Source organism: Bacillus rossius, chromosome 15 (genome assembly GCF_032445375.1).
Source record: "Bacillus rossius redtenbacheri isolate Brsri chromosome 15, Brsri_v3, whole genome shotgun sequence".
Lineage (NCBI taxonomy): Eukaryota > Metazoa > Arthropoda > Insecta > Phasmatodea > Bacillidae > Bacillus > Bacillus rossius.
In genome coordinates this window covers 42814743-42832195 of record NC_086342.1, presented here as the reverse complement: position 1 = coordinate 42832195, position 17453 = coordinate 42814743, and the positions used below count along the sequence as shown (strand labels likewise).

Sequence of the window (17453 nt, the reverse complement as noted above, 5' to 3'; positions counted from 1 at the left end):
TTCTACATTATAAAATTTACAAAAAAATTATTTACTAATTCTTAAATGTTGCATGTTGTGTGTATCATTTTGTTTTGTTGTCTTGTATTTTGTATTGTTTTGTTCTGTCTGTATGTATCTGTGTTGTTTGTATCGTGCCTACCACCCAAGGCCATAAGCTGTAGGTAGGCATGCAACAAATACTAAATAAATAAATAAATACCAAAGATTCCAGTACCTGCCATCAAAATTATTGGGGTTACTTCAAGAGCCAGTCCTATTGTAAACAGGCAAGTGCTCATAACAGTCTATGGACTTGGAAAACCTAAGGAGCTGACAGCATTAGTGGTAAAGGGATTGGCAAAACCACTAATCATTGGAACTGATTTTTTGTCACAGTTCGGAATAATGATTGATTTCAGAATGAGCACCATACAACCTAGTGACAGCCCTACACCGGTGTCACTAACGGACAAATGGCATGTCCGAAATAATTTCATAGGTATTCTGACTAACACCTCCATGTGTAAACAAGTGTGTAATAACCAAGCCAGTGAACAGCTGCAAGCTACCATCGAGGACGACGGACAGTCAGTCCAAGATTCTACAACTGTCACACACATTCAGCTACAACATCTTTTCAATGTGCTGAGAAATTTCCAGCATGTATTTTCAGATAAACCGGGAAGAAACAAATTCTATCAGGCTCAAATCAAAACACAGGAGAATGCACCTTTTCATCGGAAGTCCTACCCTGTTCCAGCTAAATATGTACAAGAGGCCACTGCATATTTACAGCTCATGATAGACTGGAATGTTGTGAGAAGGGAGGCTAGCCCTTATGCCAACCCTATTGTCTGCGTTGGAAAGAAATATGGGACTGTGAGACTCTGTCTTGACGCAAGAGAGCTAAACAAGATTACCATCAAGGACAGGGAGAGCCCGGTACAGACAGCTGAAATTCTGAGGCTGTACCAAGGTGTCAAGTATTTAACCACGATGGATCTGTCATCTGGTTACTGGCAGATTCCACTTGAACCTGAGTCATGTAAATACACAGCTTTCCTATTCCACAATCAACGGTACGTTTTTACTGTGATGCCATTTGGACTCTGCAATGCTGTAGCGGATTTCACCAGGTGCCTTGACACTGCTCTAGGGCCTGAGTGCAAAGGATTTGCCAGAGCATATGTGGATGATATTTTAATAACATCTGTCACATTTAAGGAACACCTGCAACACATTGCTACTGTGTTACACAAATTACAAGAGGCAGGTATGACAGTGAAAATACGCAAGTCAAAATTTTGTAGAGAAGAACTGCCATTCTTAGGGAATATCCTTACACCCGAAGGAATAAAAACAGCTCCAGAGAAACTCCAGACAATTCAAGATTTCCCTACACACAGGAATGTGAGACAACTAAGAGCCTTCTTAGGCATAGTTGGTTTCTACCGAAATTACTCTAATAAGGTAGCCCAGTGTGCAGTACCTTTGTTCCATCTCCTTAAGAAGGATCATGTATGGAAGTGGACTGAAGAGCATGATCAAGCCTTCAAAAATTTGAAAAACATATTTCTGGAAGAGCACGTGATATACCATCCTGTTCAAGGAAAAGAATTTTTGTTGTACACTGATGCATCAAATACTGCACTAGGATGCAAGCTTGCACAAGAACACCAAGGAGTGGAGAAGACAGTGGCAATGGCCAGCAGAACATTAAGTCCAGCTGAGAGGAACTACACGGTAACTGAACGTGAAGCGTTAGCTATAGTGTGGGCCCTACAGAAGTACCGTGACATAACTACTAGGTGAAACCATTAAACTGCTGACTGATCACCAGGCCTGAAGCCTTGTCTGAAGGCTGGGAAGCTGTTTGGAAGCCGCCTAACAAGATGGTTTCTACTGCTGCAAGAGTATGATGTACAGATCCAGCATATAAAGGGGTCATCTAACACAACAGCTGATTATCTGAGCCGCCTAGAAGAAATTCAAGACAACACTAGTCCAGCCCACCAAAAGGAATTCCTAGTAGCACTGGCAGCAGCTAATGTTTTACAAACTAATCAAAAACTCCAAGAACTACTGCAGGACCTGCAAGCCAGGCAGCAGGAGGACAAATTCTGCCAAGACACTGTCAAGCAGCTAGAAAGTCACCCAGTGGAACACAAGATCCACCAATATTTTTGTAAGTCAGCCGAAGGAATTTTATTTGCCCATTCAAGGAAGAAGTATTTGTATGAAGATGTATGGAAGCCAGTGGTTCCAGTGAGCATGAGACAGCAAGTCACCTGGGAGGTGCATGTTGCACTTGGACATGCTGGGAGCAAGAAGCTGACTGAAGCTTTAAGGAGGCAAGTATATTGGCCCAATATGCCTCGATTCATCATCCAGGTCACAAGAGCATGTGATCTTTGCCAGAAGTCAAAGTCACCTAAAGAACACCTGCATGGAGAGATACAGCCTATTCTCCCCAAGGCACCACCAGTGGATCTATTCGGCCCACTACCCCAGTCCAAAGGAGGGGTAAAAATATTTTTGTGATTCAGGATATATTCACAAAGTTCACAAGGCTGTATGCTATTGTAAATCCCACTGCAAAAGCAGTTTTTAGTTATGTGTAAACTAAAATTATTTACTGAAGAAATTGGTATGCCAAAGATGGTACTCTCAGATAAGGTACACAGTTTACCAGTGAAGTGTGGCAACAGGGCGTACGCAGACTAGGCACTATCCCCACTACCATTTCTGTACGCCACCCTCAAAGCAATCTCATCGAGAGATTAATGAAAACTATTGGAGGCCTACTACGTATATTGTGTCACAAGTCACAGCAATCCTGGAGGGATAAACTACCATATGTAGAGTGTGTAATAAATCATACAGTACACAGTTCAATAGGAGTCACCCCGCACGAAGCCATGATTCTGGATAGGTCCGAGGCGATCAACCCTATCTACTTGCCCCGACTAAGTCAAGACCAAGAGGAGAGAGATTTACCCACCGGTGAAGAAGTGGAAAATTTTATAAGCAAGAAGCTTACAGCTGAAGCTGCAGTCCGCAAGAGGAGGCACCCTGCATCAAAATTATCAACCTTCAAAATTGGTGACCTAGTGCTCAAGAAAACTAATCCGGTGAGCAGAGCTTGGGAAAATGTTACCAAGAAATTGTTTTTGTTGTTTGATGGTCCATATGTTATAACTGGAACCATTCATGAAAATTGCTATGCTTTAGCCGAGCCATCAACAGGCCAATCAATAGGCCGCTACAACATTACACAGCTGAGGGAATATAAGAACCCTACCACTGCAAAATAAATATTGGTCGACGCACTAGTTAATGTTTACCTCATTGTCATGTGAGCGAGTATGCTGGAGTAACAGCTGAGAGCAGTCTGTATGTGATGGCTAGCACAAGATCCATGTAATCTCCGTGTTTATAATGTGTTATGTTGTTATGTTTATTGTACGCCAGGAGAGGCGTAATATAGCCGTCGAGTATACCCTTGGTGTAAGAGCGGAAGTGTAATTCCCGCCAATGTCCTGTGACGAGGTGAAGTGACATGCCACCCGCACTGGGATTTGAGTAGCCAGTGAAGCTATTATGGGTATAAATTTATTTATGATGTATTTGAGTATTTTACGGCTGATGTATTCTTCGATTTGGGAACTGACCCACTAACACTAACACATATTGGGAAGCACTAGACTCGCCCTATTTACTGTGAAGAGCTATGTAATTACCTAGCAAGAAGACATGAGTGTAACTGTGTTCGACTAGATGCATGTGTGATGTTATTTCACCTAGCTGTGTACACATGTGTAAACACTGGCATGCAAAGCAGTTCTACAAGCACAAAACACTTGCAACTACAAGCAAAATTATTCTAGGTTACCTTTTTATGGGTTATTCCAGTTGATATTTTGTTGCACTGTGACACTGATTCTTGCAGAGATCACCACAATTTAAAATGAAAGAGATACATATATTATTTTGGTTGAATATGAGAAAACTAATGAAATTTGAAGGAGTTATCCTTTTTCTGATGTTTTAGGTTGGTATCACTTGGGGATACTGATTAGAAAAGTATGCATCCATTTATAATACAAATCCAATCTATTAGTGGTGTTGAATTTAATTAGGTTTTATTCCTATATTTGTTGTTAAAGAAAAAAGAAAGGGGTATGCTAATCCGCTATGAAATGATAACAAGAATTTTGCAGAAGACATCTATACGAAGTTTTATTGTGAAGAGGACCCTATACAGAAAATTTATAAATTTTCACTATACGAATCACTCGATTTTCGAAGTTTGTTTATTATGTATTTGTTGATGAGGAGTCTTGGTATAGGCTGACCTGAAAAACACTGTGTAGAATCCTATGTCGCGAGATGACGCACTCTTGCAGTGAGTGTCCACAGGCTTCATATAAACAAACTTCAAGCTAATACAATTCTTCAAGCAAAAGAGAAAAAAAATTCAAGAAAATATAAATTATTTTTAAAATATTAATTCAATTCTGAGAAAAGAGAAAACTGAAGATTACTACTCAGCAGGAGCTGTTGCAAGCTATCCTGAAATACATATTTTTTTTACTGTTGATATGATAGCATGTTGCTATCTGCACTGAGGCCAGGAGCCTCAGACACATTACAATGCTCAATTCCTGTAAGGAATATATTCATGAGAGATGACCGTGATTCCCAACCCAGCGAAGCCCGCTGCGGGTTGATAAAACACGATGAGAATGAAAGTGAAATGAAGGAGCACTGAACAACTGATCTGCTCCGAGTGAAATCGGAGGCCGCCAGGAAGATAAAAAAAGGTTAAAGTTACTCACTCGTAGAGACGACTGAGAAAAAGATGAAAAAAGAAAAAAGAAAAGAAACAAGAGAATTCGCGTGCTGCTGTAATAAAAGAGGCAGATAAAATTAGACAAGGAAATAAACATGTGTGATTATTTTCACACAGTTTTGTCACCTAGCTAAAAGCACTTTATTTAGCTAAAAACATTTTTGTTTATATAATGCATTAAAAATGTTAGTAAAAATTAGGCAATCATAATAATAGCCTATGACACTGTATATATATGTAATGTAATTGTTATGAGATGATATTGTGAATTGTAAATTTTTGTGAATTGTTGATGAAATGTAGATGTACGAGATGCAGGAAGTTGATATGTTAAATGAATTGTGAAACATATAGGCAGCACTATGCCTTAGGCTGCAATGGAACAGATGTAAAATCACATCCTAACAATATGAGAAATGTATTAATCTACCAGTTAATTTATGCAAAGTTGTAATATTTTGAACTTAAACATTTTATGAATATGTTATTCATGCTTTATGAGCTTATTGTTTGATTAAGCTAATTTATTATTCTTGTTAATAAGTTACAAAATGAGAGTTATTTAAATAATTTGATTTGTTATTGTTACTATATTTATATATATTCTAAATATATTTGGTTGGCTAGTGGTATATTTACGTTAAGAACTGAAGTTGATAGGCCTGCAGACACTCGTGCTTGCAAGTGCACGATCACACATGTTATATCGATAAACTTTGATTTACGAACGAGAGATTTAAGTTAAGAGAGTGCAGTGATTACACTCGGCAATAGGAGTGAACATAGACGCGAATTCCTTCGGAAGTGTACCTAACAATGACGTGTGCTGCAAACGATGTGCTGGCGCCGCGGTGCTCCGCCGCGTCACGCACTGGGCCAGGACCAGGGCGGCAGGTGTCGCGCCGAGACACTACCCCAGCGGGAGCAGGTGGCGGTGACCCCGTCTGCTGTTCCGTCGCCGCCGCGCGCCTGTGACGTCAGCCGACGTCCCACGCTGATTTGGTCGGCAGAGCTGTCCAAGGGCAGTTGAATCACCACCCGGTGATGTATGGTCCCAGGTTCGCCTTCCACAGGATGCTGCCAGCACCACGGATGGAGGCTGATCCACTGCTACAGTGATGACCTGGATAAAGTCCCATTGTTATGCTACATGTACATTTCCTCACATTTCCCTTGTGATTGCGACGAATAATTACCGTGAGTATTGTCCTCCGAGTGCCACTGCATCCAACTTAGTTCCAGTACTGACGGCTACGAGAACTTCAACGAGATTGCAAGTTTTCCCGCGAAATATGCACCGACGACCAGCGCAGGTCTGAACTCTGTGACGGAGTGCCGCGTACTGAGGGAATCGTCCACGAATCAGGAGGAGGGGTGCGGGACAGGTGTCCTTTCTCGCGCCAAAGTTTTTTTATCCCTCCTTCTTTTCGTCGTTTTGTGGTGTCGCGCGAGTCGTTGCCTGGCAACAAACTTTTTTTATTTAACTCGAGCAGCGAGTCTTCAACTGAAAAGCATACCGTGCCGTGTTTGAAAATTTGAAAACTGCAACACACTATGCTTATCAAGGGCGGCAATTCTGTGCTGTTACATGACTGTCCCACGCACAGAAAAAGTATTGTTTTTATTATAAATAACATTTTTTAATTATTGTTATTATTTGTTTACATTTTTATGTTTTGCTCTATTGTTGTGTATTTGGACATATCTACGACAACCATATTCTATGGCATAGCCCAAGTGACTTGAAGCTCAATTAGCAAGACCCCTCTAGGGAGCAATTGACTGAAACGGCAAATTGAACTTTTTCTATGTAATTTGTATAACAGAACTTTCATTGTTGAAAAGTCAAGTTTTAAATTTAAGATATTTTAGCGTACCTATTAAGTTGTACACCAATCCCTCGCATAGCACGTCTTCAATTAATGCGAATTCAGTTAGCACGATGTAAATTTTACTGCCCTAGTCTCGAATAGCACGTCTGTAAATTTCAGTTAGCACGAAATCGCCACAGGCTAAAAAAAATCTCGGAAACGACGCGACGTCAGGTATGGAATTCGAGGGGGTAAGAGTGGTTTGGAATGCGAGGGGAAAGAGATGCGCACGCAAATAAACAAACACCGGGCCGTACTGTTGATGCCCGGCTGCAGACCAGGCCGTAATGAATTGCGCAGCTGCAGTTGGAATAATGGCAGAACAGAAACCAAAGCAGATGAAATTGGACACGATTTTTAAAAAAAAAAGCAAGATGATAGTGTTAATTTCACCCCAGAAAATATTTAACTAACTTTTATGTTTTGTATATGTACATATTGTACATATTTTAATGTTATGTTTGTGCTCTAGGGAAAATCTAAATCTCTTTATCTGTTAACTGATTTGTTTACATAGCCGCTTTTATAAGAGGTGTGCATAACAAATTAAATGTTTACATATGGCTGTGTGTTTTAAAGTTATATAAAACCGGTTCTTAATTTCATAAAAGTGTTTTAATTTTGTTAAGTTTTAAACGTAATAACAAAGGATCCAGCTGCTTACAACAGCAGGCAGACAGACGCACGCGCGTGTTGAAGGTCACGCCTGGGCGGGCAAGCCAACCTGCTGACTGACGTTAAATATGTTACCACTTATCTCCCGTTACACTGTGCCATGTTTTCTTTATCTAACGTATTCAGTGGTAGGCTTAAAAAGATAAATGATATGACATATGCATTTTCAAGTATTATTCTACGCATTTATATTATGTAAAGATTACTTCCCTACACATCTTGGAACACATTAAATAATTTAGCCTTATATTTATGGGGACTAATGCTTCAGAATACACGATTTCGATTAACACAAACATTTTTAGGAACGAATTAGTCGTGCTAAGTGAGGGATTGGTGTATTAATAATCAGAGTAATTAATATCCAGAGAGAACTATTTATTGTTTATAATATTATTAAATCTGACAACAGTTTAGTGCAGATAATAGTTCATGAACTATACACACTTATAGTTTTCAGTACAGAACATAAATGCTAGGAACACCTCGAAAGTGATGGGGAAAGGAAAGAGGAAGTCGAGGAAGCATCATTACCTACCGCAGAAGAGGCATTAAAGGCTGCAGAATTATTATCACAATTTGTTCATAGCAACATTGAAAATGATAGAAATTTTATCATGGCGATGTCTTCTTTACATTATAGTATTTGAGACTGTTATTACAATTAAATGAAAAAACAAAAGCAGACAAAAATTACAGATTTCTTTATTTAAAAATTAAAATTATGTATATATATATATATATATATCATGTTTGTACACGTGTTTATATGCTAAGTTTCTCTATTAAAATACATAATTATTCACCAAAAAAAGATTTTTTTTTTTTTACTAAACGCTTTGTATAACGTCCGCTTATTATGACGTGTTTGTCAATTCCCTTCAATGTCATTATAAACTGATTCCACTGTAGCATAATTACCTTATATAATTTTTTATTGCAATTTTACTGCTGTATCACAATAAAATGCAAGACATATAATAATATATTATACAAATATGTATATTAATAGTAGAATAAGAAAATTAAAATAATGAATCAAAAATGTTTCTAATTGTGAGTTAATGAGTATACTATAAATAGTAGTGTGATTTTTAAAATTTGTGTTTTGGTTATGGTCTGAAATTGTAAATGATTTTTGTTATTATCCATGGTTGAAGAATAATATTTATACGAAATAAAAACTATAAAAATAAATTTTTTTCAAGAGTACATATCTCTTTTCCTTTATCTTGAATCAAGCTTCGAAGAATAAATACAAAATATACAGAAATAACTTTTTCAGGCAAATACATTACTATAGTCTAATGAAAAAATAATTCAACAAATGTATAACTTAATATATGACATCGTCCGGGCCTACGGCCCCCTGTAAGTCTGATGTGCCACCGCCCAAACACCATCCACCCTCCATTCAAACCTCCCGCCTACCCGTGCGTACGTGTGCGTGCGTGTGTGCTCGCCCGGCAAGAGGGCGCTGTCGAGCCAGTGCGCCGCACCCCTAAAAACATAAGTATATGTAATTGTGTTGTTTGTTTTTATATTCCCTAAGTGCAACTTGACGGCAGATCGGCCGGGAGGGTTTTGTGTACTTTTATTTTTTAACTTATATATTAAAATATCATAGCGTTTCCGGACATTCCCGAGGAAACCCGAAGCCAGACAATAATTAAATTGAAATCTTAATAATTATAATTTGTACAATCTTTTCAATTCATTCAAAAATTGTTACATAATTTTCAATGCTTTCTCGTCATGTTAATTTAATTTCCCGTGGCACGAATTCGCTAATATCTTTTAACTGTAATTGTTTCGGCGGGAGGACGCCATGTTAGTCGAGCGAGCCATGATCTCACCCCAGTCTTCCGCCATCAACGACCGAGAGCAGACGCGTCAGCACTCCGGGGACCTCACCGCTTGTATTCTCTGCCAAGTAATTCTGTTAACTTTAATTTCATCTCAATCGCTTTCTTTTAGTCCTCGGAGCAGCTCTCGGTCAGGGGACTGCTTTATTAATTAATTTACGGCCAGTCTCTGTCTTTTATCTTGTACTACGTAATTCAATATGTGACCACGTGGTGGCTCATCACCTATAAACCGATTCGTGCCGCAGGCGTTTTGTATAGTTTCAACCGTGTACTTGTGTGAGCGGAATTAGCGGAATAAATCAGGTGTGTGAATTTCACGTATTATTCCTTTATTTTCAATCTGTGTGACCACGTGGAGAGTGACAGTGTGTGGGACGCCTGAGAGCCCACTTCGTAGGTAAAAGCGTGCCCGACGCTGAGAGCGGGCAGGAATTAGTGCTAGATGTTTTCAAGGGGGGATATCACGTCTCACATGGGTGACGTCACGCCCTGAGTTAGGAGTCTCACCGGGTCCACGTGCCGTACCACGTGGTGGCGCCCACTAGCAATCCACCATAAAGCCGACCGATCGACCCCCCCCTCCCCCCCCGTGTCATATATTTGAAGCATTATCAAACATACTTTCTTCCTTTTGTGTATGGTTTTCTAAATATATATATAACTAACCTTATGCTACATTTATATTCAAATTTGCAAAGCATATTGTATGCTTTGACTTCATAAATAATATATTACTTAAGTTTACATAGATTAAATAAAGGTGTTTTTCAAATATTAGAGAGAGGTTTTATGACCAAAAATTTTATTTGCAAACCAGAAAAATATTCCACTAGATAATAAGTTTTATTCTAAATAGCCTTAAAAACTTTTATAAAAATCTACAATTAATAAACTTGATTTAAATAGTTAATGATTTCAAAATCCTTAATTTTTTTTATCTTTTAGAATCAAGACTTACAGGACAGACTGAAGATGTCTGAGAGACTTCTCGACGTCTGTACAGACAATTTAACACATCAAAACAGTTTGGTGAGTTCTGCATGTTTAAGGGATAGATAACACACCTTGCTAGTTCTTCACACTTAATTATTTCGAAGCTGTGATGTGTAAACTTTGTAACCAATGGTATAAATTAATTAAAAATCTAGCTGTACAGAAAATAAACGAATATCCCATTATATATTTCTTGTGTCTCTTCGCGAATGTTTAAAATATTTTTTGAATTTGTTGTTCTAAACTTACATATAAAACGTGTATCCTTGCTTTAGTTTAAAGTTATCAATCTCACTGGCAAGTGAAACTGGCCACGGAAAACAACGATGTCAGAGATTCAAGAAGCGAGGTTAACATTAAATATTTTCCATGAGTGTTTTTCCCTTAAGGCTGCATTTCTTATGTATCCTAGATTTTCTTCAATTTTAGGTTTTTAAAATGTTATGAAAGTGATCTCCCTTTTTATAAGTATATATTTATTTAAATCATTCAAGGAATATCTATTTAAGTTACTGTATTGGTAGTAAAATATACCATACAGGTTTAGAAAAATGATTTAAAATAAAGGTGATACATTAAGACATATAAGACGAAATTATTGAATTTTTTTTTATTTTTAATTTTCTATGTTGTTATGATGTGGCACAAAAATTAAAAGTTTTAAAAAATTATTTATTTATGAAAAAATACATGTAATAGCAGTTTAGTAAAATAAATTTGGACAAGAGATTACATTTGTTTAAACATAGATACTGCACCTCATTCCACTCATAAGCTGGGTTGGCCACCGCTCTGGCAGGATCCCACCTGTCACTCCGCCACCCTCTCTTCATTCAGGAGACTGCAATCATCGACCATGTGTTCACTGGTGCCAGATCCGTGTTGTAAGGGGCATGATGTGCCTATTTGTTGCAGAGCTACAAGCAGATATCATTGTTAAGTTATAGAAACTAAATTCAACAATTTTTTATCGCATATTTAGTTAGTAGATTAATCACTTAATGTAAGAAAAAAAATTTTGTCCATGGCAGTAGTATGCACATTAGCATGTAGTGCTATAGTTTAAAATAAAACAATAGTTGTACAAATGTATAACTAAATATAGGTACTTCAAGGACATCCAAAAATCCCTTTTACCTTTTGTGTATGGTTTTTCTAAATACATATTACTAAACATATGCTACATTATTATTCACATTTGCAAGCAAAGTGTTTGTTTTTTAAGGTCTGAAATAATATTATATGTAAGTAAACACAATAAATTAAAGGTGTTTAATTTTTGAGAGAGAAAGTAAAAAAAAAAAAATTCGTTAAACCAGATTAAAATGATTGCAAAATAGCCCAAAAATCTTTGATAATAGTCTAGAATTAATAAACTTGATTTAATTAGTTAAAGGTTTCCAAAACTGTAATCTTTGTTTTCGTTAAGGTTCAAGACTTACAGGGCAGACTGAAGACATCTCAACAACTTGTTGACGTCTGTACAGACAATTTAACACATCAAAATAGTTTGGTGAGTTCTGTATATTTAAAAGATAGATAACATTCCTTGCTAGTTCTTCATGCTTAATTATTTCTTAGCTCTGATGTGAAAACTTTGGAAGCAATTTTATAAATCTACTGAAAATGTACCCTAACAAAAGAGGAAAGAATATACCATTGTTTATTTCTTTTGTATATTTCACAAATGTTCAAAAATTTTTTGGAATCAGTTGTACTACACTCAGTATTAACGTATGTATCCTTGCTCATGTTTGAAGTACATCTCAGAAACACTTTTAAATCCAACCAACATGCGAAACTGCACTCGACTTGTGTGAGAACTGTGAACGGGAACCAACAATGTTGATGGAGTTTTAGAAGCAAGAATAACATAAAGTAAATTCTGTGAGTGTTTTTCCCTTTTAGTTTATGTGCACTTAGATATTTTTATATAACCTACAACTGTTTTAGATAGTAAGGATTTTAAAATAGAATGAAAATGTTGTGTTTTTTTTAACTGACTTCAAAAAAGGAGGTGTAATGTTCGACTGTATGTATTTTTTTATGTATGTTCACCAATATAACTGTCAATTGAGGATCCATTATGAAAATTCTTTGTTTGTTTGTTTGAAATGGTATACTCTCGAGGTGGTTGCACTGTCAACAAGTCATAATCTGATGCGGGGATCGTATGGAAATTGAGGGAAATCCTGACATTTTATAGTACTGTACACTGTATTTTGTTGAATTCTGTCTAATCAAATAAAATCAATTAATGATTCAGGTGTTATGCCTAAAGGTCATCACCAAATGCTGCTGAGATGACGATGGCAGCCACAGCACTCCTAACTATTAGGAGTTAAGAGAAAATACTGCAATATATTGACAGAAACTACTTAGTAGTTCAATGGCATCTTTCTTCTTTCGACATCCCCATAGCCTTCTGTTGCTCGAAATGTTGCTAATACAGGTGCTTATACAGTTAAGCCATCCCTGTCTTTCACTTAGTGCCAATAGTTTCATCATCAAATTTGATACAAACTGCATCTGGCAGTTCACCTGCTTCTAATTGATCACAGTGAAGAGCAGGCCACCTAAACTTACGTATGACTGCCATAGCACCGTTGACGAGACCTTCAGTAACTGATATGTTACGCCTTGACATTACTCTCAAACCTATGCCTACTTTTAGCAAGTGCAACAAACCACCACAGTTATTTACATCAGCAGGAATCACACTAGATGGTGGTCGTTTTCCGTAGGTTGGTTTCTCTCTCCACTCATCCGTAGCATGCAAGGTATAAACGCGACATGATTGATGTAATTGACTCGTCGTTTTAGAGTTATAGTCATCCACCAATCTAATCATTAGAAAAATTCTAACTGAGCACCATCTGCAAAATCATCAACCTGTTCAACTCGCTGTCTTTCACACAAAAAAAAGTTGCAATTGTGAGATTGTAAGCTCTCTAAACCACAAATTATTTAATAAATCGACAAATTCCACATCCTTACTTTGACGCATATTAACTGTGAGTTAGCAGAAGGAAAACTGTTGCCATAAATTAATTTCTGCATTTATCCACAAAGTTTGTTCCAAAAACCAATGACCTTTAACTGGTGGTAACTGCATATCATCGCCAAATATTAATATATGGACACCTCCAAACAATAAATTATTGTTTTTGAACTCCTGCAGATAGATCCTTTTTCTATTGGAAGAGAAAAAAACTGAGTGTAGGGTTCTACCATAAATTTTCCGTGTTGCAGCACCTGTCAAAGACGCCACTTGTACAAAAATTGGTTTCAACAAATTATCCACCGTTGGAGCATAGCAGCGTCTTACGTGCTCAACAATTAATTTTAATAGAAATTATTTTCCACTATCAGCTCCACCTGTGATTAATAATAACAAAGGCTGTAGATTATTATCTAACCTGATGTCTCTGTCTATTGAATCTAACACCTGTTTAAGTAAATATTTCTGTTAAAAATTGGGGCTTCTGATTCCAGTTTTGTAAACTTCATTGGGCATAGCAGAGAGATCATTATTTTAGATAAAACCGTCATCATTATTTAAAATATTAATTTGGTCCTCGGCATATATGTTCATATAATGGTCTCTTGGGCGGTCGATGCTTCTCTCTTCGTTAACAGTGTTGAGTGCTACAGCTTGAACAAGAGCTTGTTGTATTATTTGTTTGGCATGGGTAAATTTCTCTACAGATAAATTATGTAGAAGAGATCTTAACTGTTATTTTCGGCGTAAGAAACAAGCTTCAGCTGTTTTGCCCTCTTGAAGAAGTTCACTTTCATTGCTAAAGGAATGTGACAGACAATTAGACTGTAAAAAAAACCTTCTCGGTCGCTGTTTAAAGTAAAGTAGCGTGTGCGTAAAATTGTTGCATGATTTCTAATTTGCATTCTTGTATTATCACGTAATTCAATATATCTAGATCTTCCGTTTACCTGATCTCTTAACTTAATGTCACCGTTGTCATCATTCCAAAATGCATCTGAAAAGGAAATAAATGCAACGAACTGCAAACTCAGCCATGCTTATCTGTCTAGGTCGTTTGATCTTTGTTCGTAGTGAACAAAAAAATATTGTTGAAACCGATGTTTCATCATCACAAAATTGTAAAATTCTGTAGTGTTGTTCCGGACGACAGCTATTTACTAAAACTGATTAGTGTTTGAAAGTAATCAAGAGGAGTTTTAGAAATATCTCTTTCTTCGCCAAAACCGTTTCTCCCGTCAGGGAAAAGAAAGTACCCGCACAGTTCCTCCATCCTTTTATTCCCGCTCAATGTTCAGAGGTGGTCCTTTTTTTCTGTGAACATCAACAACTGTGATTGAACCATCTAACTCGTTTCCATTATTAGCGCTAATTTGGTACATCTTCATCATTTGAATGCATGCAAACTTGTCAAAAAATAACTCGTCTTTCTAAATTATTAGAAACTGATCCTAGGGACAGAATCGGATTTACGGAATTAGGCGACAATCTGCAAAAAGGATAGGGAGATGACAAAAGTACTTGAGAAGTATCTCCGTATTGGGGAATAATCTGGCTATCCGTTCTAGTATTGGTATCATTGAATGATGTTGAGGATATATTAGCAAAACGAGTATCTACTGTAGCAGCAGGTCTCTTATGTGATAATTCTGGATTGTCGTGTAATGTTGTTTGAGAAGCATCATCTTGCAGCGGCTCTCTTTCCTATAATTTTAATAAAATATTATTATTGTTATGTGCTACCTACATGGCTGTAGCATGCACATTAGCATGCCTATTCTTATTATTTTCTTCAGGCTTAAAAATTTTTGTATTTTATATATTTGTTCTTATTTTTCTACAGGCACAGCAGCTTCAAACAAAGATTCAGTACAAGGATAAAGAAATTGAATCTAATTTTGTAAAGGTAATTACTATTACTTTAATTAATAGGTGCTTGTAAAAATTATCATTTATGCCCTAAACTTACAACATAAGAATATAAATAATAATTTTTCATGTAAAAAAGTGCAATAAAATTTTTGAAATCATGGCAATTGCAAGGAATTCCCCTTATATTCCCTAACCCCTTAAATCGTAAAAAGTCAAAATTATAGTTTGTTAAAAATTATTTGAATAACATAATAGCATAATCACATTAGAATTTTTTATTAATATTTTACCATCGTATCTCAAAATATGAGGCATTATAATAATATTTAATATAAATATGTATTTCAAAAACACAACAAATAAAAATAATTAAATTAAAAATTATTATAGTTGTGACTATGATAATACTATAAACTGTGCTGTAAAATTTAAAACTTTTTTTTTGTTAGGGTGTTACATTGTAAATTATTTTTGTTATTACCCATGGTTAAAAACTAATAATTTAATGAAATATAACAGTGAAAAATGAAAATGTTTTAAGAGTAAATATCGGTTTTCCTTTACCTTAAATAAGGTTCTGAAGAAAACATGAAAAAATTACTTAAATTATTTTCAGGAAAATCCAATACTATAGTTTTAATAAATAATGATTTGTGCAAATGTATAACTTAATATATTTTAGGATTTCCAAATTACCTTTTTCCTTTTGTGTATGGTTTTCTAAATTAAGGTAACTGAACCTAGTCTACATTTATTTTCGCATTTGCAAGCAAAATGTATGTTTTTGACTTCATAAATAATATATTATATAAGAAACCATAGTTTAAAAAAAAATGTTTTTGTATTTTGAGAAAAAGTTTGTTTACTAAAAATTTATATTCGTAAACCAGAAAAAACTTACTACAAAACAAGTTTTTTTCAAAATCTTTTAATATAGTCTACAAATAATAAACTTGCTTTAACTAGTTAAAGATGTCCAAAACCTTAGATTACGTGATCCTTCAGGTTCAAGACTTAGAGGACAGACTGAAGAGGTCTCAGAAACTAATTGACGACTCCACAGACACTGTAACACGTGTAACCAGTTTGGTGAGTTCTGTATGTTTAAGTTGATAGATGTCGTACCATGCTAGTTCTTTACACCTAATTATTTCCTATTTGTGATGTGTAAACTTTATTACTGTCCGTATGTGGTTAAAGAAAACATTGTATTAATTTTGTTATAAAAGCCCTGGAAGCTGCCTGGAGTATACCCAGAGGCACACAAGGGAGTAACATTAAAAAAATAACTTACTTCTCACAATAGGAAGTAGAAAGTTGATTGTATTACAAGTAATAAAAAAAGAAGTTGCTTAAAGCTTACCCTTTTTATTGTTAACTAAGGTTTTAATTATTTTCTTTTCATAATATCGGAAATTACAAAATTACACTGATCAGAATAAAATGCCTGGGGGGGATCTTGTCAGAAATTATTTATTGCAAATCGATTATGAATGGTTCAAATTTAACAAAATAGGTTTTTACAATAAAAAATTAATTAGGAAATTTCAAACATATACTAGCCCAACCAGTGCCGAACTATTTATAATTTGATTTCACAATATTTGATCGTTGACTGTTCACTTGCGGTGACTGGAAGCGGGAGAGTCTCGTAGAAATCTGTCCAGAGGGAAATACATAACATCTAGTTGTATTCCGGGATGGACTTGAGCCAGAGGAACACTTCTTGAACCCCACATCCTGGGGGTGGAATGAAGCAAACCACTCCCTCGGAAGCTGCACACGAGTCATGCTAACAGGATTACCTAGTAACCCGAACTAAACCACTGGCAAACTAGAAGATAAAAACATAAGAAAACTTGGGGTCGCTCCTGGACTCCAGGGATCACAGCCCTTAATTTAGTCACGGCGAGGCAAGTCGCGGGCAATAATCACTGAAGAGATGCGACCGCGGTGACGACAGAAGGACGAATCAATCAGTGCATCGGGCTGCATAGAACTTAGGCTAGAGGCCCGGAGGCCTAGGGAGTGGGGGAACTAGTCTCTGATTGGCTGGAGGAAGCGCGCGGAAGGCTCGTGCCGCGGGCCTGAAGAAATAAATAACAAAGTTGCTGATGGCCTAACTTAAGGGGCATCGAAGGCTAATCACGTTCTGAAAGCAGTGCTCTCTGTCGGGGAACATGCGTAACCTACTCAGGGTTAGTGCGCAGGAGTCCCACGAGGGGGACTCGCGTAAGCCTGGCTCTTATGGGACCAACTGGATCGCGCTCTGTCGGGCTAAATGGGAACCAGAGAGAGGGTCTCGCTCAAGCGCCGAACTAAGGTAAGTTAGTTCGCCT

At 36.7% G+C, this 17453-nt stretch overlaps 1 protein-coding gene across 1 annotated transcript in view; it reads left to right on the top strand.

Annotated features, from left to right (window-relative positions):
- Positions 1-17453, top strand: part of LOC134539266 (uncharacterized) — a 98947-nt gene that overhangs the window by 58769 nt on the left and 22725 nt on the right. Inside the window, exons 14-17 of the mRNA XM_063381090.1 lie at positions 10194-10277; positions 11671-11754; positions 15086-15148; positions 16120-16203. Coding sequence (XP_063237160.1) covers positions 10194-10277; positions 11671-11754; positions 15086-15148; positions 16120-16203 — 315 coding nt within the window. The remainder of the gene's footprint in view (positions 1-10193; positions 10278-11670; positions 11755-15085; positions 15149-16119; positions 16204-17453) is intronic.